General features: G+C 37.1%; 4 protein-coding genes across 5 annotated transcripts; 2 read left to right on the top strand and 2 right to left on the bottom strand.

Annotated features, from left to right (window-relative positions):
- Window positions 1-1,102: 1,102 nt before the first annotated feature.
- On the top strand, window positions 1,103-3,942 carry LOC110409228 (DUF21 domain-containing protein At2g14520-like). The gene is made up of 10 exons (XM_021418505.2): window positions 1,103-1,592; window positions 1,695-1,771; window positions 1,861-1,944; window positions 2,070-2,183; window positions 2,280-2,366; window positions 2,455-2,594; window positions 2,711-2,798; window positions 3,001-3,074; window positions 3,339-3,711; window positions 3,802-3,942. Exons 1-10 carry the CDS (start codon window positions 1,415-1,417, stop codon window positions 3,841-3,843), a joined length of 1,257 nt encoding a protein of 418 aa, XP_021274180.1. The 5' UTR covers window positions 1,103-1,414; the 3' UTR covers window positions 3,844-3,942.
- A 395-nt stretch (window positions 3,943-4,337) lies between these two features.
- Window positions 4,338-7,822, bottom strand: LOC110409226 (putative pentatricopeptide repeat-containing protein At5g65820). Of its 2 annotated transcripts, XM_021418503.1 has the most exons (3): window positions 5,624-7,822; window positions 5,241-5,315; window positions 4,338-4,470 (listed from the first exon to the last, which is right to left on the bottom strand). In XM_021418503.1, the coding sequence occupies exon 1, from the start codon at window positions 7,699-7,701 to the stop codon at window positions 5,776-5,778; it is 1,926 nt and encodes a 641-aa protein (XP_021274178.1). In that variant the 5' UTR covers window positions 7,702-7,822; the 3' UTR covers window positions 4,338-4,470; window positions 5,241-5,315; window positions 5,624-5,775. The 2 variants fall into 2 exon arrangements, with proteins under 2 accessions (XP_021274178.1, XP_021274177.1); XM_021418502.1 differs by lacking the exon at window positions 5,241-5,315.
- Window positions 7,823-7,913: 91 nt separating this feature from the next.
- On the top strand, window positions 7,914-10,242 carry LOC110409225 (Tetratricopeptide repeat (TPR)-like superfamily protein). The gene has a single exon (XM_021418501.2). It carries the CDS (start codon window positions 8,020-8,022, stop codon window positions 10,234-10,236), a length of 2,217 nt encoding a protein of 738 aa, XP_021274176.1. The 5' UTR covers window positions 7,914-8,019; the 3' UTR covers window positions 10,237-10,242.
- A 66-nt stretch (window positions 10,243-10,308) lies between these two features.
- Window positions 10,309-15,653, bottom strand: LOC110409227 (squalene epoxidase 3-like). The gene is made up of 8 exons (XM_021418504.2): window positions 14,921-15,653; window positions 13,996-14,107; window positions 13,676-13,850; window positions 13,361-13,529; window positions 12,922-13,140; window positions 12,480-12,755; window positions 11,726-12,004; window positions 10,309-11,198 (listed from the first exon to the last, which is right to left on the bottom strand). The coding sequence occupies exons 1-8, from the start codon at window positions 15,407-15,409 to the stop codon at window positions 11,094-11,096; spliced, it is 1,824 nt and encodes a 607-aa protein (XP_021274179.1). The 5' UTR covers window positions 15,410-15,653; the 3' UTR covers window positions 10,309-11,093.
- Window positions 15,654-17,505: the final 1,852 nt, after the last annotated feature.

Below are 17,505 nucleotides of genomic sequence, written 5' to 3'. Positions count from 1 at the left end.
CTACAAAGAGGGTCTTGACTCTTGTCTTGAGTTTCAACTTCTCTCTTGAAGCTCAAATATATAAAACCAAATCGAATCAATAAAAGAGAGGAAAATATCACATTCTATTGTTAAAATATGCTGTGATCAATGAATTTTGGGGTGAAAGATTCTAACTAACTAGATGGGCATAGGAAATAGAGCAAAGCAAATTCCCCTGAAGTGCTTTAATACCATCTTACAGGTTTCACCTCCAACTAGTTGTGACCTAACTCCATTCTTGGAATAATTCTTAGAACAATGTCATCAAATCCATTAACTTTCGTCTTTCAGTGGTGAGAACGAGATGCCAGAACAAATGTTGGCCAATGTAATCAAATTGTGGGTCATAGTCCTTGGGTTTTGTTTGCAGACCCTAGCTGGCATGGCAGGTTACAATCTAAAGTGGATCCTTCGGTGTCTTGCACCAGAAAGAGCTTATAATTTAAGCAAGACAGGAAAAAAAAGAAAAAAGTTGTTGTGATAATCCCATCCTTTCTCCTCATTTTATAACTCAAAACCCAACATCGAATCTTAGTAACATCAACACCCTTCCATTGAAACTAAGCAATCTCCGCCAAAGGGTTTCTATTTTTCTTTTGGTTTTCCCTTTTCCTGGATAAGAAAACAAGTTCTAAGGAGTCATGACAGGGACTTTCTAGTAACCTCGACTTAACATAGTGCCATTACCCTTTTGGCAAAGAATCAAACTTTCTTTACTGTGGTCTTTATGCAATTACTACATCTAAAGAAGAGAGAAAAAATAAAAAGTTGGGGTTGGATCATAAAACCCTTTAAGCATCTCCAAAGGTTAAGTAACCTTTGCGAGTTATACTTATTCCTAAAGAATGAATTTCGCATTTACAACTCCTTCATGTAACCTTGAAGTGGTGAGGAAGTGAGGATTAGGGGGTTAAAATTTAACTTCTCTTTATCAAATAACTTAAAGTTTGCAATTGTCCTTGTCAGAAAAGAGAGACAATTATGCACACCATGGTTATATCTTAAATATCAGTCATCATACATAATAGAATAGGTGGCAGAACTTGGCAGGGTATAACAGAACTAGAAAATGTTTAGGAGAGTGTTCCAACTTCCAACAGGCAAAACACTTGTTTCACATTGTTGTCTTGATCACCTTTCCATCTCTCCTTCATTTTGAAGGAAGCAAAAAGAAGAAAAAAGAGTGAAGTGCCAGACATCTCGGTTGACAGGGCCATACAAAAAAAGAGTCGAATCTTATATTTTATTCTGTCGTTATCTGTCGAATAAGTTCATTCATGTACACTAGATTTCTTGGCTATGTACAGAGCTATGGTTAACTTTGCATAAAAAATTCTTATCAGACAACAAAGGGAAAAACAAAGACAGAAAGAAGAGGAAAGAAAGGAAGTGAATGGCCATAGAGTATCATTGCTGTGAAACGGGGTTCTTTATTCGGATCATTATAGTTGCTGGTCTAGTGTTGTTTGCTGGGTTGATGTCTGGACTCACGATGGGGCTCATGTCTATGAGCCTTGTTGATCTTGAAGTTGTTGCTAGGTCTGGAACGCCTAGTGATAGTAAACATGCCAGTAATGATCTTCTGATACCCTCGTTTTTTTTGTAAATAAATTGTATCCTCTTCTTCTTCTTTAAATGAGTCCATTTGCTGTGGTTTTTATTATTTATGACAGCAAAGATACTTCCAGTTGTTAGAAGACAGCATTTGCTTCTGTGCTCTCTATTAATCTGCAATGCTGCAGCTATGGAGGTATGAATTCTTGGAGGACTTTCATGTCATATCTAGTTTTGTCACTCACAGTTGGAACTTTCTAACTCTCTAGTTTATTGGTTTTACAGGCCCTTCCAATCTTTCTGGACAGCTTGCTATCAGCTTGGGGAGCTATTCTTATTTCAGTCACCCTGATACTTTTGTTTGGTGAGGTTAGTTTCATTTCAGGTTTTCAGTCTCATGTTTAGGCTTTTCTGAGCTTTTTCTTCGAAGCAAAAAATGCTCTCTTTTTCAGTTTTGTACATCAACCCGTCTCTTTTTGTTCTTTATAATGCAGATTGTACCCCAAGCAGTTTGTACCCGATATGGTCTAGAAATTGGTGCAAAAGCTGCTCCATTTGTTCAAATTCTAGTTTGGATTTGTTTTCCGGTTGCATATCCAATAAGCAAGGTGAAAAATCGTTGTGTCTGTACTTGACAAGCTATATCTGAGTAGTGATTGTAGATGCCCCAACGAAAGTGCTGACTACCACTTCTGTTTTATTAGCTATTAGACCTTCTCCTGGGGAAAGGGCATGAAGCTCTTTTCCGCCGTGCTGAGTTGAAAACGCTTGTTGATTTGCATGGTAATGAGGTATGATGAGGTCCTTAACCATGAACCGCTTCAAACACTTCCCCTCCCTCTGCTTGCAGCAAAGTAACGCGTTGTGACTCTTACGCAGGCTGGCAAGGGTGGAGAATTGACACGTGATGAGACAACAATCATAGCAGGAGCACTTGAACTAAGTGAGAAAGCAGCAATGGACGCAATGACTCCTATATCTGAAACTTTTGCAATTAATATCAATGCTAAATTGGACAGGTAAGAAGAGCCTTGATAAAGAAAAACTTTAGTTGCATTTACTAATTACTAGATTTCCAGGCAGCAATCCCTTATTAAGATGCATAACAAACTATTTACAATCCAAGAACATGCAGGGATTTGATGAAGTTAATTCTGGAGAAAGGGCATAGCAGGATACCTGTTTACCATGAGCGTTTAGAAAACATAATTGGACTTATATTGGTAATTTTCAATCATTTATTCAGCAGTTTACGACAATTTCATTTCATGGTTTTCACTTATTATGCAACAGCAAGCTCAAAAATCATCAAATTTTGATGCAGAATCATCTCTTGTTGTTATCTTTTCTGCCCGTAGTCCAATTAAAATGCTTTGCACAGTCACAAATGTGTAAAGATCACTAATATTCTAGTTCTGATATTAGGTGAAGAACTTGTTAACCATCCATCCAGAAGATGAGGTGCCTGTAAAAAACATCACGCTTCGCAGGATTCCAAGGTATACAAGGGGTAAAGATATGCATTATAACCTGCTGATACTCCATTAAGGATCGTATGCACTGAGCTGAATTATGAAGAAATTACCATAAAACTGCACGTGCCAGTCATGTATGGTGTATCTATGCTGTGGAATCTTCATAAATATATCACTTTCATTGATTAAATTTGCAAGACGTAATGGAAGTAATAGGATTTGCTAATGTCATCTGCTAAACCAAGCCCAAAGTAAGATTTCCTTTAATATTTGTTTTATTTGTGCTAGGGTTCCTGAGACAATGCCTTTGTATGACATACTAAATGAGTTTCAGAAAGGTCACAGCCATATGGCTGTTGTAATAAAACAGAACAACAAAACAGAGCATACAGCCAGTGAACACTCGGACAGAGATGTTCGGTTGGACATTGATGGTGAAAAGCATCCACCGGAGAAATGTTTACCAAGCAAAAGAACGCTCAAAAAGTGGAAAAGTTTAGATGGAAATTCACATAGAGCATCATCCAAAGGCAAGAAATGGCCAAGGGACATCCACTCAGAAATCCTGCAAATCAATGATGACACACTCCCTCTGACCAGTGGAGATGGGGACGCTACTGGCATAATAACGCTGGAAGATGTCATTGAAGAGCTTTTGCAAGTAAGTGGCAAAAACTCTTTCTAGTGAATTTTCCTCCAAATCTCGAAGGAGAAGAAAATATATATGCCCCAACTGTTTCTGTCAATGCAGGAGGAGATCTTTGATGAGACAGATCATCGTCATGAGAGTTAATGATATCTCCATACAGCATGCAAACTACAGAAAAGCAAAAACCCTACAGAAAGGAATAAGGGTTTCCTTTTAGCATACTGCCAAAACCTACAGATTTGAATATTGGTTATTGGAAGAAAGAGTTCTGAATTCTATTATTCATTGTTTTCCAATTAAGATGATTGCTAAAGTTGTGCACTGTAAATTAGTGATTGAAGAACACACCATTGAGATGGCAGAATATCAGGAGCTACTGAAATATTGAAATTAGCAGGGTAAATTAATTCCATTAGATAGATATATTCAAATGCTAACTCCCCATGATTCTGATACCAATAAACTAGGCATAGTCTAGAATGTTGGTTTCCCCAGAATAAGCTTGCTTGTTTTTCAAATTTTACTCTACATCAGGTCGTTATTGATGCATCTTCTAACCATCTCAATTATAAGAAAAAGTTGTCCCCCATGTTGTCAGAAGAATCAAGCAGACACCATTTTGCTCCATCTTCAATGACTACATTCATGAAAGATGGTTTACAAAGCCAGAGCCACATTGCTGGGCTGTTTCATGAACACAATTTATGTAGGAACTCAGCAAAATTGTCAAAGAGTTGCATCAACATTTGGAGTAAACATGACTTCAAGTTCCTAGAAGAAAGAAAAAAGTAAAGATCAGGAAGGTATCATTTTTTTCAAAGAAAATATTCGTATGATACAATGATCGAAAATATGTAACCCACAATAATCTTTGTAAAAGAAAGGTATCTAAGGGCACGACCAAAATATGAGAAGGAAAACGCACAAGTCAAACAATTGAAGATTTAACAAAAACCAGCTCAACTTGACTAAAGAAAACTACGCAGAATGCCCTTCATGTATTGGGTAAATGGGGGCAACTAGGAAGGGTAGTGCAAATGAAGATTATTGCTAGTAGAAAAGCAAAACTTGATATAGAATGCTAGGGAATGATAATGATGAAGAGGGAGAAGGAGGCACCAAACTTAATATTTTTCCAGAAATCAGTATTATTGACAAATTTTAACCAACCTGCCTTCTAAATAATCATTGTTAAGAACATGCGCAAATTCTTTCAATATCCCAAGAATTTGCTTGAAAATCAATTTTTTGCTCAATCAAACAAAACATATTTTTTATACATTTGGTCCATCTAGTGAGTGCTGTCATACAAAGAATTAGTTCCGGAAAAGGGAATGATTTATTTGCTATTTATCCACAGTTGAGGCCTGAGGGCATTCAATTCCCAAACTCCAACATAAACAACTTTATATATTCAAACTTAACAAGGCTTCTCTATGCCATTAATCATAATCAGTGGCAATATATCAGAACTATCAACAGCTTGTGAGAAGGACCAGGGTGTACACTATAAAAGATCCATTAAAAAATGTCATGCATACCAATTAAGCACTATGCTTCTGATTTGCAAACTCCTTTTGCAGCATTCTGCTCTAATTCCACATGCCACTAAGTATCTAGCAAAACAAGAAATAAATAAAAAAAAATACTAACTTATTTGCTCACATACAATTACTAGCTATGATAATGTTATATGACAACCAATGCCAAAGCATTCCAGATGCTCAAAATAAGCTACCACATTGACTAAGGATTCTAGGTCTGATAAGAACTTAATTGCAGCCCAGCCAAGCCTTGAATAAAAAATATTTTTAGGAAGGAAAGCTAGATGTAATAAATAGAACAAATAGCTAACAGAGTGATAATTTGCAAGAAAGAATACGTGGCATCTAAAAGCAGTGATCATGGAGTTTTTTCCAACTACCTGCAGAACAAGCTGACTGCTTCTAAAGAATATAGAGAGTTCCTCACTTCTCCAATGCATAACAAATGCAAATCCGATCACTGCCTGAGAAGCAATCTAATCAATACTTCTGCAGTGGGTTCTCTTACTTGACAAATGGCTTTGCGTTCAAACTACAAAATGTTAGCTCTACTACGGGCCCCACCCCACCGACGTCGACGAGCCCTCCTCTTTTTACCATCTGCTTTTTCCTTCACTTCTTCTTTCAAGTCTCTCTCCCCCCGCCGTTTGTACATCTTAAAAGTGATCTCTCTATCTGCAGCCATCTTCCTCACCTTCTCTGTAATCTCTGCAGCGATCTGCCTGTTGTACAGTTTCCTTAAACCCCTCATAAGCTTTGCAAAAGTATCTGGCTGTGGCATTACGTCCACATCCATCATTTCCAGACAATAAGAACATGCCTCCTTCACATGACCCTTCGAGAAAAGTGCGTGAACCCATATTGTCCATGCAGACACATTAAGCTCACATCCCTTACTAACAATATAACTCCAAACATCCTTCGCCATTTCAAGCTTCTCAGCTCTCAACAAAGAATTCAACAAATCTTTCAAAATCCCATATTGAGGAACGCAAAAAAGACCTCTTCCAGCCATTTCTTTAAAATACTCACAGGCTTCAACCAAACACCCTTGCCCAATAAATCCATGAATCATAACAATAAAATTATCAACCCCAGGACTAAATCCCCTCCCTTCCATCTCATTCCAAACACGAACAGCTTCTTTCACTTCCTCCAACTTACAAGCTAATCGAATAACTACATTATAAATACCACCATCAGGAACACAACCAATCTTCCTCATCTCCTCCATCAACTCCAAACACGCTTCTAACTCATCCTTCTTCTCATGAGCCAACATAATATGCAAATAAGTCAATGAATTCGGCATAAGCCCTTCCGATATCATCCTATCCAAAACCTCATAACCTTTCTCAACCTTCCCCCACTTACAAAATCCACTTATCAAGGTTGTATAAGCCACAACATCACCTCGACAACCATTTCTCTCCATGTCAACAAAAACCCTCATTGCTTCCTCCATTCTATCAGCCTTGCAAAGCCCTTGAATCACAATAGTATACGAATTTGCATTTGGGTCAATCCCTTTCTTCCTCATTTCTTTCAACAAATCAAAAGCATCCCCCATTTTGTTTCCCAAAACATACCCACTTAACAGATTGTTATAAACTACAATATCAGGCTCGAAACCAGCTTCCTTCATTTGAACCAACACATGTTTAGCTTCCAAAATCCTCCCTTCTTTACACCAACCATACAACAACGAAGTAAAATGCTTTAAATTAGGCAGAAATCTCACCCTCATTTCCTCAAAAACCAAAGCCGCTTCTTTTACATTCCCATTTTTACATAATGCATCTAATAAAGAGCCAAACACGGCGTCATCTTGTGGGCAACCGTACTTTGGCATTTCATCGAACACTTCAATAGCTTTTTTCACCATTCTTGAAGAAGCAAACCTCCTTATCAAGACGATAAATAATTCCGCCGTGATGAAATGGGGATTTTCCCTTTTGATTTCTTCAATTAATGCCCACACGGCGCCGAATTGTCTCATTTTGCCTAAGATTTTAATCATTGCCTTGTAAATTTCATAGCTTGGGTGATATCCGGGTTGTTTCGATGCCCAAGTGAAGAACTTGTAACCTAAATTACCTGCGTCGCCGCAACGGTTCAAAACGCGTTCGGTTAAACCGGGGCGGAAAACGACGCCGGATTGTTGTAACGCAAGGTTAAGTTTCGGGACTCGAGTGTGGAATTTTCGGAGGATTCTGTAGATTTTTTCGACGTCGGAAGCAAAGTCGTCGGTCTGTCGGTCGTTGTCGGATTTAAGAGTGGGTTGTTTGGTTTCAAGGGTAACTAAACCGAATCCAGGTTTTGAATTGCTTGAGAGAAGGTTAAGGCTGTTGTTGTTGTCGGGAAGGAGGTGAAAGTGGTAGTTGTTTGGATACGAGGAACGTGAGAGATGGCGCTGATTGGCGATAAGACATAGCGTTTTGGAAGAGAATCTCCTCATTTATATGTTGTTTTGCTGCGTTAAGCTATTTTTCAGCAGATGTTTCCATGTTCGTGCAATTTCTCGGAGGGAAACAGGTCTACAGTGGTGTTATTGTAGGTCGAAGACCGAGAGAGGATACGCAGCTGCTAACCGGAATTTAAAAACCCAGGCTCGAAAGCCCTCCAGGAACGGGCTTGACCTCAAATTGTGAAGGATTGGGCCGTCTTGGACAGTTTTAGATCAGGCTTGGGCTAAGATTTTTGAGGGCCCAATATTTCTAGTGTTCTAATAATAAGGCGTCCCTCACCACATAGAAATGAGAAGGCAAATTAACTGATGACAAAGCTCCCCGGCTTTTCCAGGAAATGGTTAACTACCGTAACTGATACTACTTTTAACCAACGACAGCAGCTCATCAACCTCAACACTCACCTGGCAAAGCTCACTCGCTCGACTCACTACGAAGATGCCCTCAATCTATTCAACGAAATTCAGTACCTCCACGATAACGTTAAACTCGACCACTACACTCTCTCCACCACTCTCAAAGCCTGTGCCAATCTCCGCAACGTTAAATTTGGAACTAAACTCCACTGCTACGCTATCAAATCCGGCTTTAAAGCCTACTCTCATGTCTCTAACACGCTGCTTTTCCTCTATTCGAGAACCCAAGATTTAGGTTCTGTTAAAAGGGTTTTTAGTGAAATTAAAGACCCAGATGTTTATTCTTGGACTACGTTGTTGTCCTCGTGTACCAAGTTGGGGGAAATTCCCTATGCTTGCGATGTGTTCGATAAGATGCCTAAGAAAGAAGTGGCGGTTTGGAATGCGATGATTACGGGGTGTGTGGAAAATGGGTATGAAGACTTTGGGTTTGGTTTGTTTAAGGAAATGCATATTTTGGGTTTTAAGCATGATAATTACAGCTTTGCTAGCGTGTTGAGTGAGTGTTCTAGTGAAAACTTGGGTTTTGGGAGGCAAGTGCAGGCTTTGGTGGTTAAAACTGGGTTTTTGGTTAGAGCTTCTGTGGTTAATGCAATAATTACTATGTATTTTAATTGTGAAGATGTTGTCAATGCGTGCCTGGTTTTTGACGAAGTAGAAAGTTTTGTGCGCGATCGGATTACTTTTAATGTGATGATAGATGGTTTAATGAATGTAGGAAGAGTTGAACATGCATCGATAATGTTTATGGAGATGTTAGAGGCTTGTTTGAGCCCCTCGGAACTGACTTTTGTGAGTCTAATGAGTTCATGTTCATCTAGAAGAGTTGGGGATCAGGTATATGCACAAGCTGTTATGATGGGGTTTGAACGGTGTACCTCTGTGAGCAATGCAGCGATAACTATGTATTCTGGCTGTGGGGATCTAAATGCTGCTCACATAGTTTTTGAGAGATTGGAGGAGAAGGATCTTGTGTCATGGAATACCATGGTATCAAGTTATGGTCAAGGAAACTCTGGTAGATCAGCATTTTTGGTCTACTTGGAAATGCAGAGGTCAGGGATTGAACCGGACGAGTTCACTTTTGGAAGTTTACTGTCATGCTCAGAGTTCATAGAAATGGGTGAGATGATTCATGCCTTTGTGTTTAAAAATGGACTCATTTCCAGAATCCAGGTTTCCAATGCATTGGTTTCTTCATACGCTAAGCATGGGAAGATGAATCAGGCCTATCAATTGTTTCAAATGTATCCCAAGAACTTGATTTCCTGGAATACTGTTATATCTGGATACTTTCTCAATGGGTCCCCAGCTCAGGGCTTAGAGCAATTATCCCAGCTATTAATGTTAAACCTCAGACCAAATGCATACACACTTAGCATTGCTATAAGCATTTGTGCCAACATCTCATCCTTGAGTCATGGGAAACAACTTCATGGTTACATCCTCAGGCATGATCTTTTTTTAGAAACATCTTTAGGCAATGCATTAATCACAATGTATGCAAAATGTGGCACTTTAAATTGGTCTTTGAGAGTGTTTAATGAGATGGTTGTAAAGGACACAATCTCTTGGAATTCCCTCATTTCTGCTTTTGCACAGCATGGAGAAGGAAAAGAAGCTGTCCATTGTTTCAAGGCAATGAAAGATGCAGGTAGGGCCAAACCTGATCAGGCAACATTTACTTCTGTTCTTTCTGCTTGCAGTCATGCTGGTTTGGTTGATGATGCAACTGGGATACTCAATTCCATGGTAAATGATTATGGTTTTGTGCCTGGAGAAGATCACCTTTCTTGCATGGTTGACCTTCTTGGTCGGGCAGGGTATCTTGATGAAGCAGAAAGAGTAATAGACAGTCAGCATATTGAAGCTCATTCTAATATCTGGTGGACCTTGTTCAGTGCTTGTGCAGCTCATACTAATCTAAGGCTTGCAAGAACTATTGCTGGGATTCTTCTTGAAACAGAGCGAAATAATCCATCAGTTTATGTGCTTTTGTCAAACATTTATGCAGCTGCTGGTCAATGGGAAGAAGCAGCTAGAGTGAGGGAATCCATGAAAAATGTTGGGGTGATGAAGCAACCTGGCTCAAGTTGGATCAGTTTATAGATCCCTCTTGGGTATGAATGACAATACAAGTGTGGATGAAAGAGAAGGGTACGGTTGATTCAGGAAGCGGACGATAGAAAAGGACATCTCATTACTAGTCTATAGCACTAGCTCTGGACAAGTTGGGCATAAAGAATGGATCTGAGAGCCAAAATCTTGAGAGATCATTTCAGGTTGACATAGGATTGGAAGATGCCATGCTGAACAATTGTTTGCTCGCCATCATTGAAAGGCCATAAAGGACAATTACGATTTACAATTGGATTTGGGAGGTTCCCAAAAACCACAAGACTTGGCCATGCAAAATGCAAATTCACTAGATTCGTTGATTTCCTTCAACTAAAGGGGTAAATCAAACGCATGGCTATCATACCCACCAGTAAAGTCAGTTAATAACATGTAAGTCATCATCATTTCAATCCAAAGTTGCTAAACAGGTCAAGTTTCAGTTGTCTGTTTTTCTGGAAAAAACTCTACACAACCATGTTATTCCATGCAGGTTGATGGCTGCAGGCCTTCTTCCAGCATCCCTTGTGTTCCGTTCAAGAAGTAATATTTCTTCCCTTGATGTTCTGATTGTTGAAATCTATTCAGTTAATTCACGCTGAATCTTTTTTTTTTTTTCAGAATGTTATACTACAGACATAATAACTATTTTTTAATTAAAGCATTTCAGTTTGGGAGAATTTTTGTTCATATAATGAAAGAATAGTTCCTAGCCGTACCTAATCTAACACAGCCGTACAGTGTCTCCATATACATTTACCATGCACTGGTCTGTCTAAGCAAAAGACGAAGGCAGTTCTAGCATTTTAATCTTGGGTGCTAGAGAGCTTAAGCTACCATGATGGGGCATATCAATTACCGGGAGGAGCTCTATATAGTGCTGGAACTGTCGCAGGGAAGAACATCTGCCTCACTCCCTCTGCCTTGATTATGGGGAAAATAATACCTGATGCAGTCTGCAGAAAGGGGGAAAAACAAGTTTCACACAAAGTGGCGATTGTATACAATATGCAGCTATTATGCTTTTCTACAGAATACAACAGGACCTCCCATTCAATGAGGATTTGAAAACTATTTCATATGTTGGGTTAGAGGGTTATTCTTTTTTTTTTTTCTATTCTTTCTTTTTATGTTCTCTCCTGGAAGAAACCATGAAGTTATTACAAAGAAACAATGTATTACCCAATTGTGGCTGTTAAAACCTGGGACTTTTGTGATATTCTAGCTTCATTGTAAAGAATGATGCTATCTTGCCAATTATATTGCCAACTTGCCAAGTCTTACCAGCAAGAATGATATAAACAAATCCGTTGATGGGACCAAAAATAACAGGCACAACACAAGTAGTATGTCTAATAATTTAACAGTGAGAATATTTCGATTTATAGAAATAGAGAATGGAAGGAAAAGAAAAGGAAGCAAAGGGGAGTTGAAAGGCCAAAAAAATGCGCCATCAACAGCATAAAGGATGCAAAATACATACCGCAATTAACCTAGCTCCAATCCACATGCGTCGAAGTGAAGGAAATGGTAGGAGCAGGCGACCAACTCCATATATTGCCACAGCAAAGAAATGAAGAACTAGACTCAATGGGCGAGGGTTTAGACCAGAGAGTAAAGCCACTGGCCCTGTTGAAAAGATACCACCGAGGCTTAAATAGTCAAAACAGGCTTGGCGCATTTCCTTCCTTGCTTGATCAGGGGAAGCAGAAAACACCTTATATAGGGCACCAGCCAGAGTATTTATTGTAGATGCCACAGGCTGAAACAAACATCACTATCATGTCATGAGCAAAGGGCAAAAATTTGAAAATATCATCTCTGATGGTCTATTTAACCTCAAAGCCCATTCAGGTTGGGAAAGACAGGGTTTAATGTCATTGGTGGAACCTAGAATCAAGAAATTTCGTCCTTTATATCAAGGACATCATCAGATCATTATTTCAGACTTTGGAAGAAGACACCAAATCCCAGTCAATAGGATGATCAAACAGATGAAACAACTCTTTCTGTAATGATAATTGTAATTAAAACAAAAATGCAATGCAACTATCTTAGACTCATATTTAGGTCCATTAAAATGTTGGTCTAATCTTTTACTTGGTTACATACAAACAAAACAAAACCTGTGCTAGTTACCGCCATAAACTGCTTTATGATATATGGCACAATCAAATTCAAAAGGTGAAAGAGCTATGGTTACTACAGCAAGATCATAGCATAAAAAGCCAACTAACCTTGCGTAATGTGTAAAATGATTCAAGATACTTGGTCAGGCAAGCTGCATCATGCAGGTCATGCAGAGGCCTAAGAAGATCCCGAAGTACAACAATATCAGATAATGCCACAGTCATTCCTCCTCCAGTTAAAGGATGACGCATGTTGAAAGCATCACCCATTAGAAGTGCTCCAGGAGTCGGATAAGGATCAGCTGGCATGCTTCTGTTTGGCATGGTTCTAATATTACCTTTATTAACAGCAGCTATGAAGGCATCACGAAGCTCAGGTGGAACCTGAAACAGACACTCTGTTTAATTAAACCAAGGTAATGCGTGCAGCAGGTAAGTGATTGATCATGAACAAAGGATGAAAGTTAAATTTTATGGTGCAACTACAAAGACACAGGGCTTTTCATCATAAGTTGACAATCCAAAATCATGCACCAACATTAACAGATACCTGTGGTGCCACCATGGTCTTCAAATAATTTGCCATTTCACCATTAGCAATGGAAGGTACTTTCTGCCCAGGCACATCGACCAAGCAGCGAACCTCTGTGCTACTGATTGGATAAAACAAGATTGGTGAAGGATCTCCTAGGATAACATGCCCGTGATTTGAAAATGGAAGTTCACAGTTCTCTAGGACCAAACCCACAAAACAAGAGGGCACATCCACCTGTTGAAAAGTTAAAAATGCTACAGTTATTTTCCTACTGGAACATTGTAAGCAACAGAAGCACATATAAATTAAAGGATTAGGTTTAGTATACAAGCATACAACGCAACACTCAGATATTGTAGCTCAATAGACAACTGTCTTGGGACCATGATTCTTTATAATGATTGTTAGATAAGAAGAGAGTATTTATATAATGATTATAAGATGGCAACTTCACCTTGGGGTTGCAAAGAGAGCGACGCAGATTTGAAAAGCAACCATCACATACAATAGTAAGAGGAGCATAAGCTCTTAGTTCTTGACCATCCTTAGTTTTGTACTGCACCCCTCTAATTGTCCCATTTTCTTCAAGGAGAGATGTTACTGTTCCTTGCTCTAGTCGTACACTGAAAAGTTTAACATTCATGGTGGAAGGACATTAATGGTAACTATTTACCTAATGTAAAATGAAAAATATGCAAAATTGACAATGCTGTAGTAAGTTGGCAACTAATTCATATGCATCATGAATCCAGGAAGCAGGATAGATTACTTGGGAAGAGTACTAGCTTTTTCTCTCATCCTCTGTATGAAACGCCCATTATGGAAGCTCCTCCCAGCTACATCTGCATGAAATTTCTCCAAGGGATATGACAATTTAGTATTTCTCTCATCCTTGAAGAGAGCATAACCAAGCACTCTCTGGGCATCAATTTCCTTCACACAATCTGTAATGAGATTAGATATTAATTGCATTTTACATGTTAAGAAAAACAATTCATGAAAACTGATCCAACTCAGAACTAACTAGCTATTAGCCACACGAAAGTTTGTTCCCAATTTAATAAGATGCATATATATTTCAATGCATACCCTCAAGGCCCAATTCAACTAATTTAAGGTATCCTCCTGGCTGAAGCAGTTCTCCAACAATTCTGTCTGGTTCTGTCAAGTCTCTTTCTATCACATGAACACGCCTTCCATCCTAAAATTAGCAATAAGGTTATAGTTTGACTTAGCAATAAATAGCTTAAAAAGGATCATTGCAAATGGAAACCAGTTTAAGCCCTTATATCAATCCAATGCTTCAGAAATCAAGTAAGGTGCAATTTCCACAGCCAAAGCAAACACATGGAAAGCTGGAACACAAGAAAGTTCAAGTCAATTACTTGAATCTGCCCCTTAAACCAAGTTAATCTATGTCTAGGATTTCTTAAAATGTAGTTGAATCTTACAAGAAAAGAAGACAACAATACATATCATGGACCTTTTGTACTACATACAATTAGCAAAGTTATTTACACATTGAAAACTCCATAGTTAACAGTCTGATACAGTTTGCACTGTTTAACCACCCAGCAATACATCTCAAACTCCAAATCTACATTCAAGCAGAAGGTCCAAATCTACAGTAAAGATCAATTAAAATCTAAAAAATACAATTAATTTGTCAAAAGAAAAAGGAAAAAAATTTTAAAAAAAGTTTCTTTTTCATGGCAATTACGTCATCAAAGTCAAACTCCAGACCGATTTATTGTTACAATAATATAATCCCAAGCACGTCAATTTCGTGAACCGTATCCTTGTGAGCTTACGTGCAGGCAATAATCAAACTTCATTTCAAGCCAAAGCAATGCCAACCCAGATTTTTCTTAAAGATGAAATCTCATAAAAAAATCCCAACTTTACTCAATTTCAATGATTTCCTCATTCGACAAAATTAATCAACAAAATGCGACACCATAAATAATTAAATTATGCAACAGAAGAAAAATAACTGAGAGAAAACAGATATCACCTTGCCAAGTGTATGAGCCAGAGCAGCACCAGCAACACCGGCACCGACAATGATGACGTCAGTGCTGGAACCATTTTCCGGCCAGCATTCTCCTATTTCGGTTCCGCTAACAGCATCGGTTTGGATCTTGAATTCCCTAGAACCTTTCTCAATTTTCTTCTTTCTACTGTTATTATTATGCCGCAAAATGAAAAGAAAAACAAAGCCAAGAAGGGAAACCAAAAACGTCCCAACGATGTAACCATCAAAAACCATCACCATTTCCTTAAAACGGTGAAACCCAGAAGCGGAATTAGCAAGAAGAGAGGTAGAAAGGTCTTGGGTCTTAGAAAAGTGGAAAATGCCGGTAGTTTTGAAATGCTTTCTTAGCCTTGGTTTTGATGAAAGACTCCGATACGTGGTGGGTTTGGGAGTTATCGTAGGAGATGGGACCGGGGCATCTTTATATTGAAGGTTGATAGTAGTTAGAGTTAAACTAAGAAATGGCATTGAAGAAGATGGAAAATACTAACCTTTAAAGCACAGGTCTCATTTGTAATTGATTCTTAAAATTTACAGATTCCCACTTCCTTCTTTTTTCACGAGGAGAAAACATGTGTGCTTGATGTCAAAGACTCCATAAAATTAATGAGAAAACGAAAGAAACGACACGTTAAAATCAAATCTAAGCTGGGAGGCCATGAAAAAAGGTGGTCTGACTCTGCCATGTTTATTTGGCGGTGAAGGAACCTTCCAGTTTCTAATGGCCAGTTTAAGGACTTCTAGTTACTTAAAGTAGGAAATAAGATTGGATTACGTGCCCCTTTTCTTAAAGGGCTGATCACGACCACGATTTTGGCTGTCACGGCCTCAAAGGGATGTGGGCCGAGATTCATTTCATTTTCTCGCATGTGAATTGTCTTCAATTCCCATTGATTTTACTAGTGATTCCTGATGGCAATTCAACTGAAAATTACTTAGTCAATGATTTCAACAAAATGATATTTAGTGCTATTCAGCTTAATTTATTTTAAATTTTTTTATTTTTTAAAAATAAAAACTATGTCAAATAATATTTTATAAAAAAATTTAAAAAACGATTTTTAAAAAAAATTAAAAAATTTCAAATAATAGCTTTTTCTTTAAAAAAATATGTTAGCTTATTAAAAAAGTTATTTATTTTTTCAAAAAGATCATTTCTAAAAAAATACTTCTCTCTCCCAATCGATCTCTCTCTTTTTTTCCTTTTTCTGCAAATCATCTGTTTAGAATTTTTTTTTATTTTTATAAAAATTAAGAAAAAAATTAAAATTCAAAATTATATTCAAGTATTATTTTTTTGTTTTATTTTTTATTTTATTTTCTATCATTTTTTTCTTTGAAAATTATCTTTATTATTTGATATTTTTCAATTTCTTGTTCGATATGATAATTATATTATGTTTATTTGTTCTTAACTTCTTTCTAATATATATTATATTTGTTGTTATTATTGAAATAATTAGTCAAATAAGTCAATGATTGTTAAGATAAATTAAATGAAAATTGACAAGTCAATATTTGTACTCGTTTGTGGTAACTCAGTTTTAAAGAATTTTTTCTTTTATGTATAACAAAAGATTGCATTAAAAGAAAATTAAAATAGCCTTTAATTCCTTTAACAACAGGAATTGCAGAATCCCTAAACTTCTTAACAGTGAATTTCACATTTAAGCTAACAACACAAAATAACTAGCCCATTAAAAATGAAAAAAAATATATAAAAGCCAAAACCTTTTTATTCATGAAGGGGAATTTTGTTGGTAAAAACATTAAGGTCTTGATACACTTGCATGGAATTAGCGTGATAATTTCAATAGGAAAATGGGTTGCTAAATCTGGCAAAACTTGATTTTTCTAACTCAATTGAATCCATTATTAATACCACCTTAGATTCTCTTCCTTATATATAATATCAATTTTGTTCAGTTCCAAATATCATAAATTTTAAGTTAATCTTTAAAAAATAACAGCAAATATTTTTTTATATTCTTCTTTTATCTTTCAGCAATTCATAATATTATAGGAAAAATTATATTTGTTTCACACTTAGCTTTTTTTATTTGATTCAATTTTTTCCTGATTTATTAAATATTTTTTATAATAATTTTAATCAAAATTAAAGTTTATATAAGTTATTTTGCTAAACAACTTATTTATAAAAAAGAGCTTATAAAAAGTAAATTTACCAAATAGTTTTAGTTTAATTTTAAAAGTTATTATTTTCATAAGCATTTTATAATAACTTTTAAGCTAAAAGAAAATTAGGCCAAACATGCTTTTAGGTTAAAAATGTAAAAGCCTTCCGATTCTAACATTAACAGTTCATTTGAGGAGTCCTAAACTGCTTACCAAAACTAAACAATCTAGCATTGACCCAGTGTCGTGACCCAATCCTGTATAGGATTATGACAGGGTAAAATTGTCTAAGAGATTAGGTATTTTGTACTCTCAATGGAGATGTCCCTTTTAAACATTATAATGGCACTTGGTAATATCTCTAGAAATATTTGTGAAGTCTTTAAGGGAAGACCCCTTAGGAAAAGGATATCTACATCTTAAGCATT

The sequence above is a fragment of the Theobroma umbraticum genome, unplaced genomic scaffold (assembly GCF_002168275.2).
Source record: "Theobroma umbraticum cultivar Fairchild unplaced genomic scaffold, ASM216827v3 scaffold_44.0, whole genome shotgun sequence".
Classification (NCBI taxonomy): Eukaryota; Viridiplantae; Streptophyta; class Magnoliopsida; order Malvales; family Malvaceae; genus Theobroma; species Theobroma umbraticum.
The sequence above is the reverse complement of the archived record's forward strand: the minus strand, read 5'-3'. Positions and strand labels throughout refer to the sequence as shown.